The 16,063-nt window shown below is 43.9% G+C and overlaps 1 protein-coding gene across 9 annotated transcripts; it reads left to right on the top strand.

Annotated features, from left to right (window-relative positions):
• Positions 1 to 142: 142 nt before the first annotated feature.
• LOC139603711 (uncharacterized) lies at positions 143 to 15,570 on the top strand. 9 transcript variants are annotated; one of them, XM_071454606.1, is made up of 6 exons: positions 146 to 2,808; positions 5,900 to 6,248; positions 7,658 to 7,989; positions 8,198 to 8,433; positions 9,315 to 9,729; positions 10,019 to 15,570. In XM_071454606.1, the coding sequence occupies exons 3-6, from the start codon at positions 7,981 to 7,983 to the stop codon at positions 10,046 to 10,048; spliced, it is 690 nt and encodes a 229-aa protein (XP_071310707.1). In that variant the 5' UTR covers positions 146 to 2,808; positions 5,900 to 6,248; positions 7,658 to 7,980; the 3' UTR covers positions 10,049 to 15,570. The 9 variants fall into 9 exon arrangements, 6 of the variants coding, with proteins under 6 accessions (XP_071310707.1, XP_071310706.1, XP_071310705.1 ...); XM_071454605.1 differs by having other exon boundaries at positions 5,900 to 6,513; XM_071454604.1 differs by having other exon boundaries at positions 5,900 to 6,702.
• The last annotated feature ends 493 nt before the right edge of the window (positions 15,571 to 16,063 follow it).

Raw genomic sequence — 16,063 nt, 5'->3', positions numbered from 1 at the left:
TTGGTTCAGGGCGGGGACGGGCGGGCGCTGCGGCCAATGGGAGGCGCGGGAGGGGGAAGGCAGGAAGCGGCGGCGCCGCCGAGCGCGGCGGGGCAGGGGAGGGGTCCGTGGGAGGCTTTGGGCATGCGCGGAGGGGTTTGGGGGGCTCTGGAGGCGCCGAGGGAGGCCTTGGAGTATAAATGGGGGTTCCTGGAGGGGTTTCCGGTTCTGGGGATGCTGAGAGATGCCCAGGGAGTTCTGGGGGTCAGTGGGGTGGTTTTGAGGGTCTCAGAGAGGTTGTTTGGGATTCCCAGGGAAAGGTTTGGGGTGGAGGGAGGCTGGTGTGGTTCTGGGTGTCCTAGAAAGGACTTGGCTGTGCAGGAGGGTCGAGGGGGTCCCAGTGTGGTTTGGGAGGCCCTCGGGTTGGTTAAAGTGGCAGAGAGCTGGGATCCCGCTGACAAGAGACCCCCAGTCTCCCCATGGACCCCCCAAATCTCCCCTAGGAACTCCAAACCCTCCCAAAGCCCGGCAGGACTCTCTCAGCTCACCTTAGATCCGTAAGCCCGTGCAAGGGAATGATACCAAAACTGGCTGGCAAATAAACTTTCTAGCACAATTTGAAGCATTAGAAAGCAGGCGTTCTTTATCTGTACAGAACACAATGAAGATGTGTCTCCTTTAATCTGATGTGTGCGGTGAAACTTTGCCACAGGGTATGGTCCTGGAGGGACCACGAACAGGTCTCTGGTGGTCATATTCACAGAATGCTTCCATATTACACGTGACCTTTCCTTGAACGTTTTCCTTGGGCATGTCCAGTTACGTAACTTGATAAAAGCCCCACTATATTCCTCATTACCTATTTGTCCACTGGCTCCAGTGCTTGTGATGCTCTGTACATACCTTTACATCCTTGCCTGTTAGTCTTTAAGCTCCATCCAGCACCTTCAGGGCAGCTGAAAATTTCTCTTCTCCATGTCACTTGTCAGGAGCCCCAAAACCCTTCCAGGGACCCCCACGGCCCCCCAGGGACCTTGTGGTTTGGGAGGTTCAGAGGGCTGAGGGGATCCCTGCGTAGTTTTGGGGGATCCCCATGTAGTTTTGGGGGTCCCTGGGTGGCTTTGAGGGTGGAGTCTCTGTCTCTGGACAGTTTTGAGCGTCTCTGTGGGGTTCAGGTTTTCCCCATTTTTATGTCTTCATTTTAAGGCAAAAGCCCTTTAATTCCCTGTTTGCCATCATCTCTCCTGACTCCAGGTGGTTTTCTTCAGCTTTTTCAGTCATTTGGGCCAGAATTTCCCATACCCTGGAATTCCTTGCTGGGACTTGGGTCATTAATTTTGGGTAAAAAACGTCTGGATTTGGTCTGTCCTTTCCCTGGTGTTGTGGGGCAGAGGCTACCATGGGGACAGCGATTCTGGGAGTTCAGGGAATTTGGGATAATTGCTGTGGGTCCCACACCTGTCACGACATCCCTGTCACTCACATGTATCAAATGTCCTGAGGGTTCCACTCCCATCATTTCCCATCTGTGACAGGATCCAGCTGCCAGCTCCCAAATTCTCTGGAACTGTGGGTCATGACCCTTGCCCCCATCCTGAAATTCTGCTGAATCTGCCCAAATCTGCATGGTTTGGCTGTGACTTGAGTATTTTTTATTTGGGTATAAAAGGAGTGGCTTTGGAACAAACACTGTGTGTCTGCAGAAACCCAGGAATTCAAGAGCCAAGGGGCCAGTGAGTAGGGAAGAGTGGGGAGGCTTCATTCCCTGTTTATTCCTGGTTTTCCTTATTGTTTAGTGACAGGCAGAAATTGAGGATTTTTTCTGCCCAAATTTCAGATTTTTTTACCCTTTCCCTTCCCCAGTTTTAGGACCATTTTCTCTCTTTTCCCCAAAAGTTCCATCATTTTTCTTCTAAAATGTTGGGTTTCAAACACTTTTTTCCACATTAAACAAAAAATAAAATTGCCCATTCCCCCCCAAATCTCAGGGGTTTGCCCTTTTTGTGCACTTTTCTTCCAAATTTCAGATTTTTTTTCCCTCATCATGTCCAAAATTTGGTGGGTTTTCTCTTCCCCTTTTTGAGGCCAAATTGAGCATTTGGGAGGGTTTGTGTGGGACAAGGTGAGTGAAGAGTTTTCCTGGATGTTGAGCCCCATTTTGATCCAAATTTGGAGGATGTTGGGCAAAAAAAAATATCCATATACCAAAACTGGGTGGGGAGAATTGGGGAAAAATTCATCCTTTCCATGAAGTTTTAGTGTGGATTTGGTGGAAATGGGGTACGGAGTGGGCATCAGGGGTTGGTGGGAGGGCTGTGTCAGCATTTTGACATGAATCCAGGTGATTTTAGTTAAAATTCATCTGGTTTTGGAGTGAATCTGATATAGATGGAGAATCTGATGTGGCCTCAAGGTGGGGAGCAGAATGGGGGGAGGGATATTTAATCCCTGTTTAATTCCATTTTGACCGAAAGGGGGGGATTGGGAGAAAAAATACTTTGACCCAAAGTGGGAGAATTTGGGAAGAAAAACAATTTTGATCCAAACTTGGGGAATTTTGTACAAACTTTTTAGAGTTTGGCATGTTTGGTGTGGACTTGGGGGCAGTGGGGGCCAAAGTAAGTCCCAGGAGGTTTCTGTGGGGTGAAAAAAGGTATTTTAGGGTATTAAAAGACATTTTGGGGTGATTTGGGGGGTGACTTGAGGCTTCTGGAGCCTCAGGGCTCACATGGATTTTTCCCACAAAAGAACAGGTTTTAGTGGGTTTTGGTGTTTTTTTTACAGGGGTGGCACAAGACGGGATCTGATGGCTCCTCCTTCCCTTCTGTGGTAAATAAAATTCCTGTTTTCCATGAAAAATCCCCAAATTTCTTGGATTTTTTACTCATTTCCAGACTTTTTAGCACAGAAGATGAAATCCTGAACCCCTGGGCTTGTTTTTGCCTGAAAATTCTGTTCTTCCCCCATTCTGCATTTTTCCAACAACCTCTCAGCAACAGATTTATTATGTTTAACCAAAAATCCCATTTTGAAATATTTTTTTAATCCAAAAGCCTTTATAATCTTCTTCTTTTTGAAAAGAAAATTAATGCCTGATTAATTTTCATGGAAAAAAAAGTGCACTTTGTCCTGGGTATTTTTGTTTACTTTTTGGGTTGTTTTTTTGGTGGGGTTTTTCTTTGGTGTTTTTTTTGTTTTTAGCTAAAATTCTAATGTTCAGTTTTAGTGTTTTACCAGGACAAAACCGCAAGATCTATATGCTGGAATTGTATTTTTTTCCCAGGGAAAAAAGATCTATTTTTAAAAGGTTTTTATAAATGAAAAAACAAAGTCCTTTTATTTGCTCTTTTTTAATAAAAGCAGTTGATTCTTAAGGAAAAATAAAAAAACCCTTTTATTCCTTATTTTCCTGGCTTTTTTCTAATTTTCATTAGAGAAAATTATCAGCCCAATTTTTTAGATAGTGTTTTAAATTAAAAAAAACCCTTTTTATTCCCTTAATATTTTCTTGTTTCTTCTTTTTTTTATTTAGTTTTATTTTAAAAATTTATTCATTAAGGAAAAAAGCCCTCTTGAATTCTGTTTTAAGTTTCAGCTATTTTTAAAGAAAAAAAACTCACTCTGTTGTAATTCTTAAAATCCCAATTGCTCACGTCCCTCTTGATTTTTCTTCAAAATCCCCTTTTTTAAAAAAAGCAAATAGTTTTCACGTATTATTTCGGAAAGGCCCCTTTAATCCTATTTTTATTGATAGTCAAACCTCATTATTCCCTATTTTCCCCCCAAAACACTTGATTTCAATTTTTTTCAGAAAAAATCACCAGAATTTTTTTTAATCTACCATCCTCAATTCCCTATTTTTTAAATTAAAAAACCTCTTATGATGGGCTTTTATATATACACCGAGTTTTAATAGATTTTTATCTCATTTTCCTGGGTTTTTTTTCCCCGACAATCTCAAAAATTCTTTTTTTCTTTTTTTGGTTTTTTTCTTTTTATTAGGAGAAGATACCCATTCTTTTTAACCTCTTTTGAGGCAAAAAACAGCCATTTTGGGTTTTTTGTAGCATTAAAAAAAACTGAAAATATTTTTGATCTTTTTACAATATTTTTTGTTTAGTTTTCCTTTTACATATTTCTGGATATTTTATATATTTTTTCTATATACATTTTATCTTATACCAAATATGTACAATTTTAATTGCCTAATAATAATATTTAATAGTGTAACTTAATAGCATAATATTGATTAATAGGACAATAATTGCTTATTAATACATTTTTATATTTTTATATGTTGTGGTTAAATTAATAATATACATCCACTACAATTGTTCCATATGAATGTATAATATAGTCTCCACTGTAATTATATAGAAAATTCAACATATGATCTACTCTGCTGTAATTATGTTGGTATTATCATTATTCTTGATTTGCATTTTTTAATAAAAATTTCTGTGAAAATTCAGTAAATAATAATAATAATAATAATAATTTATTAAAAGTTATATGAACATACAAAAGATGTGAACTATAAAAACATGTAATATATTTTCTATTCATATAATAGTGCATTTATTAATATAGCACACTATATTCCTATTATATATAACTATATCTAGTTATTAAGAGATAATTATAAACTATAGAATATATATAAATTACTATAAATGTAATTACATAATGCAATTAAAGAATAATTTACTATGTAATATGGCATGAAGTTGCATAATATTATATGAATTATGTTATTATATATTATAATGTATTATAACTATGCAATTTATGTATATATATATATATATATATAATATTTTGTGTTAGAATGTCCTATCCACTATCATAATTGTTATATTAATTACATATAATGATAGATTATATTGCAATATAGTATAATATAATGGTATATTAATTCTATTCTAGTCTCTAGTATACTCTCTAACTTTGTAATTGTGCTCCTTATTGCTTATTTTTGCTTGATTTTTACCATTTCTTCCCAAACCGTTTCTATGAAAACAATCAATAAAATTATTTTAAATCGTTATCTGTATAATTTTGTAGAGAAAATATAAATCATCTACTGATGTATAGATTTATAAAAATACGTTAATTTATTTTCTACTTTGATTAATACGGAAATAAGTTCAATAGCTACAGCATTTATTATTATATTACTTTAATTATTTTTAATATTTATGGTTTTGGAATAAATCTTTGCTGATATTTCTATCAAAATTAAGTACAAAATAATAGAAAAAGTACTTCTATGTATTTAAATGTAAGTATTGTATATCACAGTGTTATAATTAATAGATCTCTATAATAATAACATAGAAAACTATATAACTAAGTTATATGATGGATAACAAGTATAATACTACAATAACAGGCTAAAATGTGATTGGCATATTTTTACTGATATATTAGCCCTATATTATTAATATTTTATCAATGTGCTAGTAAGTAGTAATATACTAAATTATATTACATGATACCATTAATATATAATGAACACAGGGTATAATAATATAAATATCTAGTAATATTGTTGTATTAAGGAATAGTATTTTATATAATTAGTATTAGTTAATAATACATTATTTCATATTATTAACACATTGATATATTTTAATAATTTGTTAATAGAAGACAAATATTGTTTATTAAAATAACAAACTGCAAATAGAATTTCTATTTTGATAATATATAAAAATAGACTCTATAAATTGGATAGTGCAGTCATATCTTTAATGTAATTTCAGTACAATTCCTCCTGTAAAATAGGAAAACTGATGTATAAACACGTATAGAATTGACATTAAAAAAATTGATATAAAAATCTAAAAGCCCCCTTTATATAACCCCCTTGGTTAATATAAAAAGTAACCAAGGCCCTCTTTTCCCCCTGTTTTCCCAGCACTCTCCAGTGCCAGCTACCGGGGCTGGGAGTTCCGTGCTGTGATCCTACAGAACGACAACGAGTCCCCCAGCACGTACCTGCAGCTGCTGCTCGCCTTCTATGGCCCTGCTGACACCCAGGTGTCGGGGATGCTCTGTGGCAGCTCCATCACCCAGAACACCACCCTGAGACCAGATGTCACTGTGCCCTTGCCCTTTCCTGCTACCCTGGAACTCACTGGAAGCCACACTTCCCATAAAACCTTGGTGATTGAGGCCAGTGCTGACATCTCTGTGACGTCTGTCAGTACCAATGGCTACACTGTGGATGCCATTGCCTTCCTACCTATGGAGAGCCTGGGCATCAGGTACTATGTGGTGACACCGGTTGGGAACTAAACTTGCGGCCTGACTGAGTTTATGGTGGCCACTGACCCCACCACCATCACTCTTAGCATCAGCACCAGCACCACTTTCCACTTTGCTGGGGCCACATACATCCCCGTTGCCGTGCTCCGCCTATTCCTGCAGCCCTACCACAGCCTGCAGCTCCAGAGCAGCCAGGACTTCACTGGCACAGTTGTGGTGGCCGACACCCCTGTGGCCGTCCTCAGTGGCCACACCTGTGTCAAGGTATCTGCTGGATTTGACTTTGTGGTGGAGCAGTTCCTCCCAATGACAGTGTGGGGGAGGAGCTACGTGGTGCCACCCAACCCACTGCAGACAGAGGTTGATTTTGTTTATGTGGTGACGGATGAAGACAACACCATCAACTACAATACTGGGAGCAGGAATGCCACTGTGGCCATGGCAACAAGGGAGGTGCAGACATTCGTGGTGAACTGTGGGGTGCAGAGGTTCAGGGACATCACGCCATAACCAATATGATCCAGTGAAGCCAAATTTATTATCCCTAAAAGGACTATATTTATAATAAGTTTCTACTGTTCACGTGTCTATAGCTAATACATGATTGGTTAATCCTAGCTGTTCACGTATCTAAAATGGAATGCTGATTGGATCATCTAATTTTTCACACGTCTTGCTGTGGTTGTCTGGCCCACCCATGGCTTCTCTTTTTTCTCCCTTTCTCAAGCTTGCTGACAAACTTGCTGAGTCCTGATGACTCTTCTTCTTGTATCTTTTTCAAGGACATACCGACCCCATTTCTGAATATGTCCATTATCCATTGTTTGTGAATGTGTCCATTGTCCATTATTACAAGCAGGCTCGATTGTGCATTGGCTGAACGTGGCCATTGTCTTGCAAAAACTCCTCAACCTGCAAAAATCGTCAACAGTGAACCATAACTCCCACCTGTACATCAGTGCAGTGGTGGCAGTGCAGTTGGTGTTTTTCTTCAGTGGGTCATCTTGGCAAGATCCCTTCCTCCTTCTTGTCCCACCTGTCACCGCCCATTGCACTGCATTCCGCTTTAGCAGTGTGCCCAGCCAGTATAGCCATGCCATCCTCATTGCACCCACCACTACCACTGCCACCACCACCCTCAACCATTGGCCAGACAACACAGTGGCATGGCAGGCCATTCCTGGCACAGATTTCTCCTGGGCCAGCATCACCATGAGTGCAATGATGCAGAGTGCTGAGAACTCGTAGGTGCCCATTGGGCTCCTGGTGTCTGGGTTCCAGACTCACACTGGATATGGTTTCCTGGGGCTCTGTGCTGCCAGTGAGTAAAGTGAGTCAATTGTTGTGTCACCCCAATGGTTGAGTGTTGTGCAGTTGACCATTCATGGGTTTTCCCCTTTTTTTTCAGTCCCCACAGCAGTCTCCTGTGAGGATTTGGTATGCGAGAGGTGTGAGATGGTGGATGGACAACCAGAGTGCATCCAGGAGACTTTCTCCACCTGTAGGCTCACTGGTGGGCCACACTACTGCAGTTTTGATGAAAAACCTTTGATTTCATGGGATCGCGGGCCTACACCATGACCACCATCTGCAATCCTGATCCCACCCTTCCTACTTTCTCTGTTGAGGTCAAAAAGGAGGAAAAAGGAGAACTCCAAAGTTTCCTCCATTGGCTCCATCACCATCCAAGTCGACAACGTCACTGTCACTGCTGTCCAGTCAGAGAATGGTATGGTGAGGGTAAGCAAAAACCATCATAATTTCCCAATTTTTTAAAATTTTGCTGAAATTACATATTTAGCAATGATCTCGAGGGTCTTTTCCTAAATAATTCCCAGATTTGCTGGTATGCAGGTAACCCTTGTATGAAAACACTTCTAGTCTTCTTGAACTCCATGCCCAGTTTTGATGGATTTTGGTTGTTTTGATGGTTGTTGTTGTCCTACAGGTGAGCAACCACCGCTTGTGCCTCCCCATTTTCCTCTGCCACAGGAAGGTCTGCATCCACCAGAAGGGTAAATCCATGTTGATTCAATCAAATTTCAAGCTGAAGGTCCTCTACAGCTGGGATGATCGTGTAGTGATCAAACTTCCGGCTGCTCTTTCTAGAAAAGTCTGCGAAATGTGTGGGAAAAACAATGGGGATCCCCAAGATGACACTCTCTCTCCTGATGGAAAACAAATGTGAGATACTGTGGAGTTTGGGTGGAGCTGGAAGGCGACCAGTGAGAGTGGCCACTGCCAGGACATCTGTGATGGTGACTGTGGGCGGTGCAGATGGGACCAGGTGGTGACATACAAGGCAGAGACCTGGTGTGGGAAGTTGTCCCAACGTTCTGGGCCATTCCAGTCATGTCATGACACTATCAGTCCCAATATCTATGTGAAGAACTGTATCTATGACCTGTGTGCCAATGAGGGGCATCGCAATGTGCTGTGCTATGCCTTCAAGAACTATGCTGATGACTGCCAGGAGAAGAGGATCAATGTTTCCCATTGGAGGAAAGAGTTGGAATGTTGTGAATAGAGGATGGTTAAGTGAAAATACTCCTTGGGGTGGGTGGAGGCTAATTGATGTGGGACTAAAGACCCATGGGATCATGGGTTGAGAAAGACCATGGCAGAAGATCCAAGCAGGAAATCCATGGAACTCCAAGGAGATTCCAGAAAGTCCATGTAGAAAGTCCACAAAGTTGGTGGAGTCTCTAGAAAGTCTGAGCAGGAAGTCTGCTGAGACTCCAGAAAGTCCAGGTAGAAGGCCTAGAAAGTCCATGGAGACTCCATAAAATCCATGGAATCTGCAGGGTATCTGTGCAGATAGTCAAAGTAGTCTGTCCCACTATGTACCGCCCCACCTTGACCGCTGTCTCCCTCCCTGTCCAGCTCTCATTTGCCCACCCTACAGCACCTGAGGCCTTGCCTGCCTCCCTACCTGCAACATCCCTGCTGTGTCATCCAGCTGTGCCGCTGTCAGCACCTGCGTGGACACCTCCATGTGCCACGAGGGCCTTGTCCTTGATGCCGACACCTGAATCGCCCCTTCTGAATGTGGTTGTGTCTTTCAGGGTTTCTTCTGTGACCTTGGCAAGGAATTTTGGAGTGACCTCCCTTGCATCCAACACTGTGTGTGTGACGCAGAGCAGCGGCAGACAGTGTGCTGGGATTCTGGTTGTGGCACTGAGGAGGGATGCCAGATGGAGGAGGATATCCAGGATTGTTCTCCCAAAATTTTTGGGGTCTGCACTGCTGTCGGAGCCACCCATTATGAGACCTTTGATGGCAAGGCATTCATCTTCCAGGGGATGTGTGTCTTACGTGTTGGTAGGGTTGTGTGAGGACACCCAAAATTTGGTGGGATGCCAGGTGTTGGTGCAGAATGGCCACCTTAGTGACCACCTCGTGTCGTCCATTGCCGTGGTGACAGTCAAAGTCTACAAGAAAACCATCAGCATCAGCAGGGAACATGCTGGAAAAATCATGGTGAGTTTAGGAAATGATCCCTTATCTTTTCATCACATTCTCCACCTCATCCCATGAACATCTGAAATGTCATTAAATCAACATCATTTGTTCCAGATCAATGAGTGGTTGATCAACCTCCTTTTGGGACTTGGTCCTTCTCATTCTCTTAAATCCAAAATTTAATTCAATCAAAAATTTAATTCAATTCAAAATTTAATTAAATCGACACTTTTTGGTTGCTCTGGCTGTTGAAAATAGTTTACCTTCAGTCTGCCAATTTGATCAATTTCTATGGTTTTCTCCCCAGACTGATGAGCAGTTGGTCAATCTCCCGTAGCACTACAGTGAAAGAAAGATTGTTGTCTATTGTCACGGGCAGGACGTGGTGGAAGTGACCAATTTTGGCCTTGTTGTCACCTATGACTGGTACAGCCACATCACCACCATGGTGCCAGTGGCTTCACCAATGCCCTGTGTGGGCTCTGTGGGAACTACAAAGGCACTGCAAGCGATGACATGATGATGAGGAACAACCATGTGATGTCAGACCCAGATGCCTTCAGGAGCAGCTGGAAGGTCACAGATGTCCCAGGATGTGGTGAGAGGTCAACAGTGGAATGTTCCAGCACCCTTGCACCTTCCTGGCTGCAGCAGGAAGTCTCTGGGATGGGGTGTGAAATTATTTTGGAAGTGGATGGACTCTTTAGAGGATGTCATGGTCATGTTGATGGCCACCAGTACTTCTAGAGCTGCATCCATGACTCCTGCCTGTTCCCTGATCAGGAAGAAGGGATGTGTCCAATCATTGCCCTCTACGCCACCACATGCCAGGCTGCTGGTGTGTCCATTGAGAGGTGGAGGACAGATAATTTCTACTGTAGATTGGGACAATGGGAGGGTTTTTCCTTCAGCAGTATACAAAGAATCCTCAAGTCTGCTCCAAATCTATGTATGAACAACCCAGAGGCGCATGGGAATCCCACCCAAAGTCTTGGTTGATCCCATAATTCACCCAAAATAAACCCTTACTAAGGAAGAAGTTGTCTCATCTGGAATACCTTACCCCCTCAAAATCTCCAATTTCCTGGTGTTGGCTACAAAGTGGATAATTTAGAGGGAGAACCACCAAAAAATGTACTAAAAATAGTGGAATTGGGTTAAAGGGATCCAGCCTGGAGGTCAGTTGAGGACCCAGTGTGGAGCAATCCCATTCTTTGAGTGAATATTTCATTTTTCACCATAAAAATGTGAGAAATCGTGTGGTTTAGAGGAAGAATTCCTATTGTAATGGGATGGCATATTCCTTATGGATGATCATTGGATCATCATCAGATAATCGTTGGATTGTCATTTGATGATGCCCCTTGTCATGTGCACAGGGATGAAAATCAAGTTTGCCATGGGCTAAAAGGCTCTGTATTAGGTGAAGTTTGCACTTGATTTCCAGGAAACTTCCAGGATTTGGCTTGGAATTTCCTGGTTCCTCATGAATCCCATTGTCTCCTGGCAGATATTCCCTGTCCTTCCAACAGCTCCAATGAGCTCTGCTCGCACACCTGCCAGCACACCTGCGGCGCTGACTCTGCCACATGCCAAGGGCAGTGCCACGAGGGCTGCATGTGTCAGGATGGCGTCGACAAGTGTGTGCCCATGTCCCACTGCAGCTGCAGCCACCATGGAGTCTACTACAAAGAGGGGGAGACATTCTACCCCACAGAGCAGGAGATGTGCCAGTGCCTCTCTGGTGGCACTGTGGAGTGCCAAAATACTTCCTGTCATGTTGGCCATGGGAAGGTTGTCAGTGATGTCTTCCAGTGTACCTCGCAGGTGTCCAGCACCTGTGTGGCCACAAGGGACCACACCTATGTCACCTTTGATAGGATGGCCTTCAACATCGCTGGTACTTACTCATATGTCCTTACCCAGACTGGCACAGGTGACAACGTGACATCATTTATTGTCACAATCTAGAAGGAGGAGCAGCAGAAGGGGAAGGTCCCTAGGATCCAAGCATTGTCTGTGGAAGTCTATGGAGTCACCTTGTCATTGAAACACAGAAAATGGGCTGACATCATGGTAAGGCACTTTATGTTCCAAATCTCATGGGATCCCCCCAAACTGGGTTTCTTTGATGGAAGGGACTCCTCAGCCCACCTCCTATGCAGTCCAACTTTTTTTCCTAAGCAAGATCTGTTAAATGCATTAAAACCTTGGTTGGAAGTTGTTTTCCCTTCATTTTTCCCCCTATTTTTATGGATTTGCTTCATTTTTCCTTGTTCTCCTTCCTTCTTTTATTTTTATATCCTTACCTATATTTTTCATGCATCTGTTTTCCTTTCTGTCATATTTCTCTGCATTTACTTCTTTTTTCATAGTGTTTTCTTTTTTTTTTTCCTGGATAAATGTATTTACATTTTAAAAATCAATTTCCCCGTATTTTCTCTATTTCCTATGCATTTACACCTTTACTTCTTGCATTTTTCCCTATTTTTCTTTCTCCTTTTCCTAGCATTTTTCCCCTTTCCATCCTCCTATTTTTATGTCATATTTCCCCTGCATTTCCTTTCTTCCCCCTATTTTTAGGCAGTACATATTTTTCTTGCCTGTATTTTTCTCTGTATTATGCATTTGTATTTCTTTTTCTGCATTTTCTCTCAGTTTTCTTATATTTATGCTTTTCCCCACCATTTCCCCCAATTTTTTTACATTTATGTATTTTTTTTCCTGCATTTCTCCTTTTTTTCCTTATTTATAGGGAAGGTATGCATGTATGTCCCTTTGCCTTGCAATTTGTTCACTGCTTTCCCTATTCTTCTGCACTTTTGCCCTTTTTTCTGCATTTTTTCTTTTATCTCGTATTTTCATGGATTTCCCTTGGGACCACCCACCCCAAAGATGGGATGGCATTGATCCCAGGAGACACCCATTGACCCCAGATGACCCCCCAGTAGCCCCACTGCTCCCCATTGACCCCCTTTGTTTCTTCCCTCCCTTTCCCAGCTCTCACCTACCCCACCAAGAGCCACTACCAGCTGTGTGCCTGCACCTGTGAGCACACCTGTGCAGGTGTGTCGGCCCCACCCCCCTGCAGTGAGCGCTGCTGTCAGGGGTGTCAGTGCGCCGAGGGGCTGCTGTTCCACGGGGCCGCTGCATCCTCCCAGACCTGTGGCTGCCTCCACCAGGGGCGCTACTTCCAGGTGGGTGTGGTCCCAGTGCCTCCCAGTACAGCCCAGTTCCAGCCCTAGCTCCTTCCAGGCTCCTCATGGTGATCCCAGGTCACAGAGTCACAGAATAATGAGGTTGGAAGAGATCTCTAAGATCATCAAGTCCAACCTATGCCCTAACACCTCAACTATAGTACCAAGTGCCACGTCCAGTCTTTTGTTAAACACATCCAGAGATGGTGATTCTACCACCTCCCTGGGAAGAGCATTCCCAGGGAGGTACTTTATAAGAGCATTCCCAGTACTTTATTATTCTTTCGGTGAAAAATTTTTTCCTAATATCCAGCCTATACTTTTCCTGACGTAGCTTGAGACTGTGTCCTCTTGTTCTGTCAGTTGCTGCCCAGTGGAAGAGACCGATCCTCACCTGTCTACAAGCTCCCTTCAGGAAGTTGCAGAGAGCAATAAGGTCACCTCTAAGCCTCTTCTTCTCCAGCTCCTTCAAACATTCCTCATAGGGCTTGTGTTCCAAGCCCCTCACCAGCCTTGTTGCCCTCCTCTGGACACGCTCAAGCATCTCAACATCCTTCCTAAACTGGGGGCCCAGAACTGGACACAGTACTCAGGATGCCTGGTCTCACCAGTGCCGAGTACAGGGGAAGAATGACCTTCCTGCTCCTTCAGACCACACCATTCCTAATGCAGGCCAGGATGCCATTGGCCTTCCTAGCCACCAAGGCACACTGCTGGCTCATATTCAACTGGCTGTCAACCAGCACTCCCAGGTCCCTTTCCGCCTGAACACTGTCCAGCCACACCGTCCCCAGCTTGTAACGTTGTAGGGTATTTTTGTGGCCAAAATGTAGAACTCGGCACTTAGACTTATTAAACTTCATGCTGTTGGACTCTGCCCATCCATCCAACCGATCTTAGTCTCTCTGCAGAGCCATCCTTCCTTCCAATAGATCAACACAAGCTCCCAGCTTAGTGTCGTCTACAAATTTACTAATGAAAGATTAAATCCCCTCATCCATGTCGTCTATAACAATATTAAATAGAACTGATCCCAGTACAAACCCCTGAGGGACACCACTGGTGATTGGCTCTCAGCTGGATGCAGCACCATTCACCACCCCTCTCTAGGCCAGCCATCCAGCCAGTTCCTAGCCCATCAAAGAGTGCTCCTGTCCAAGCCATGGGCTGCCAGCTTCTCCAGGAGTGTGCTGTGGGAGACAGTGTCAAAGGCTTTGCTGGAGTCCAGATACACAACATCCACAGCCTTTCTGCATCCACCAGGCGGGTCACCTGGTCACAGAAGGACACCAGGTTGATCAGACATGACCTACCCTTTGTAAACCCATGCTGACTGGGTCTGATACCCTGGTGTCATGGTTTGAGAAGAAGTGGGTTTATGGTTTGAGAAGAAGTGGGTTTTTTGGGATGCTGTGGTCAAACCAATAGGTGCTCAGATTTGAATATTGACACCTGGTGTGGCCAGCGAGGACATGGATACGCCTCTGAGAACACAGGGGCTTAAAAGCAGAGAACTCCCAGGAAAACCTTCTCTTGGTTCCGGTCAGGGAAAGGTTCATACCTCCCTTGCCCAGCTGCTGTGGCTGGGCAGGGGAGGGGAAGCCATGCGGCCGGGTGAGGTAGGCCAGGGCCTTGGACAGAGAAGGGAGGTGAAGAGGCCCTTGAGGATGGAAGGGTGGAGGACACTGGAGAGTCATCGGGCAGCCACCCCCCCCCCCCCCCCCCCCCCCCCCAGGAGAGAGAGAGAGAGGGGGAGAGTCGGTCTCTGTGTTTGTACCACCTTGAAATTTGATAGCAGGCCGGCTGAGAAGGAGAAGGGGGGGGGGGGGTGGCGCTTGGCAGGGCAGTGTGGGAGTTCTGGACAGGCAGAGCCTGAGATTTTTAACCCTTTTCTTGGATGATGGAAGCCTTACAAATGCCAATCCTCCTGGAGCTGAATGAGAAGAGAGATAGAGATGAGATAAGAGGAAATGGGCCATGAGACAAGTGGAGAAGGATCTTAGGTGGGAGGAGATGCTGGAGTGGTCTTTGGCTGGACTTTTCTTGTATAGTCATGGACAGAACCATTTTTCCTGTGACACAGAGACTGCATCTAGGGGGAGGCAATGGCTCGGAGCCAAGAGAGCTCAGTGTTGTTACGTGAAGGAGTGTGTGAACAGAGGCAACGGGTGAGGAGGGTAGTGGTGCCCTCGATCTTCAGTGGAGGAGAAGATCTCTGTTCTTGAGACCCCTCGGCCACAGGGGGTGAAATTTGGGGGGGACTGGTGTCCCGAAAGTGAGAGACTGTGCACTTTGTTTGGAACTGGACAAAGCACCCTTAAAAGGAAAAACCCTAGAAGCAGCTCTGAGAGCACTGTACATGGAAGAGGTCACGATGGCAAATGATCTCCGGGCGGTGCCACGTGTGACAGGAAACACAAGAGGTCTCCACTGTGTTTCCAGGGGAAGCCTATGGCACAAGAGGGACTCTTCACTCCTTGATGAACTGAGAATTGATTATCTAAAGGGTGGTGATGGACTGAGAGTTGGTGATCTGAGGTATGGATGTATTGGAAATTTGGTGGGGGTAGGAGGAATGTTTTTGGAAGGTTTTCATTCTTTCTGTGTGTTTCTTTTTACATATAGTTGTAGGTTAATAAAGTTTTCTCTTCTTTATTCCTAAGTTGGAGCCCGCTTTGCTCTATTTCTGGTCACATCTCACAGCAGACACCAGGGAGAATGTATTTTCAGGGGGGCACTGGCATTGCACCAGCCTCAAAACGTGACACCTGGCCATCCTGTAAGTGCTGTGTGATAGTACTCAGTATGAACTGCTCCATTATCTCACCTGGTACTGAGGTCAGGCTAACTGGCCTGTAATTACAAGGATCAATCCTTCCTACCTTTTTTTGTAAATAGGTGTCACATTGGCCAGTTTCCAATCAACTAGAACCTCATCAGCAAACCACAAGTCTTGATAAATGATGGAGCGCAGATTTGCAAGCTCATCTGCCAGCTCCCTCATCACCCTAGGATGGATCCCACCTGGTCCCATTGATTTATATATATCCAAGTGTCCCAGCAGTTCTCTGACTGCCTCTTCTTGGATAACAAGAGGACCATTTTGCTCCCTGGTACCACCTACCAACCCCTGAGGACACTTGTCTTGAGGACAA

Source organism: Agelaius tricolor, unplaced genomic scaffold (assembly GCF_023055355.1).
Source record: "Agelaius tricolor isolate 1412-34295 unplaced genomic scaffold, bAgeTri1.0.p SCAF_40, whole genome shotgun sequence".
NCBI classification, from domain to species: domain Eukaryota; kingdom Metazoa; phylum Chordata; class Aves; order Passeriformes; family Icteridae; genus Agelaius; species Agelaius tricolor.
The sequence above is the reverse complement of the archived record's forward strand: the minus strand, read 5'-3'. Positions and strand labels throughout refer to the sequence as shown.

Coding starts and splice junctions, on each gene's coding strand:
- LOC139603711 (XM_071454606.1), top strand. Junction 8,434..9,314: donor TCTCCTGATGGAAAACAAAT/GTGAGATACTGT, acceptor TGTGTCTTTCAG/GGTTTCTTCTGTGACCTTGG. Junction 9,730..10,018: donor AACATGCTGGAAAAATCATG/GTGAGTTTAGGA, acceptor TTTTCTCCCCAG/ACTGATGAGCAGTTGGTCAA.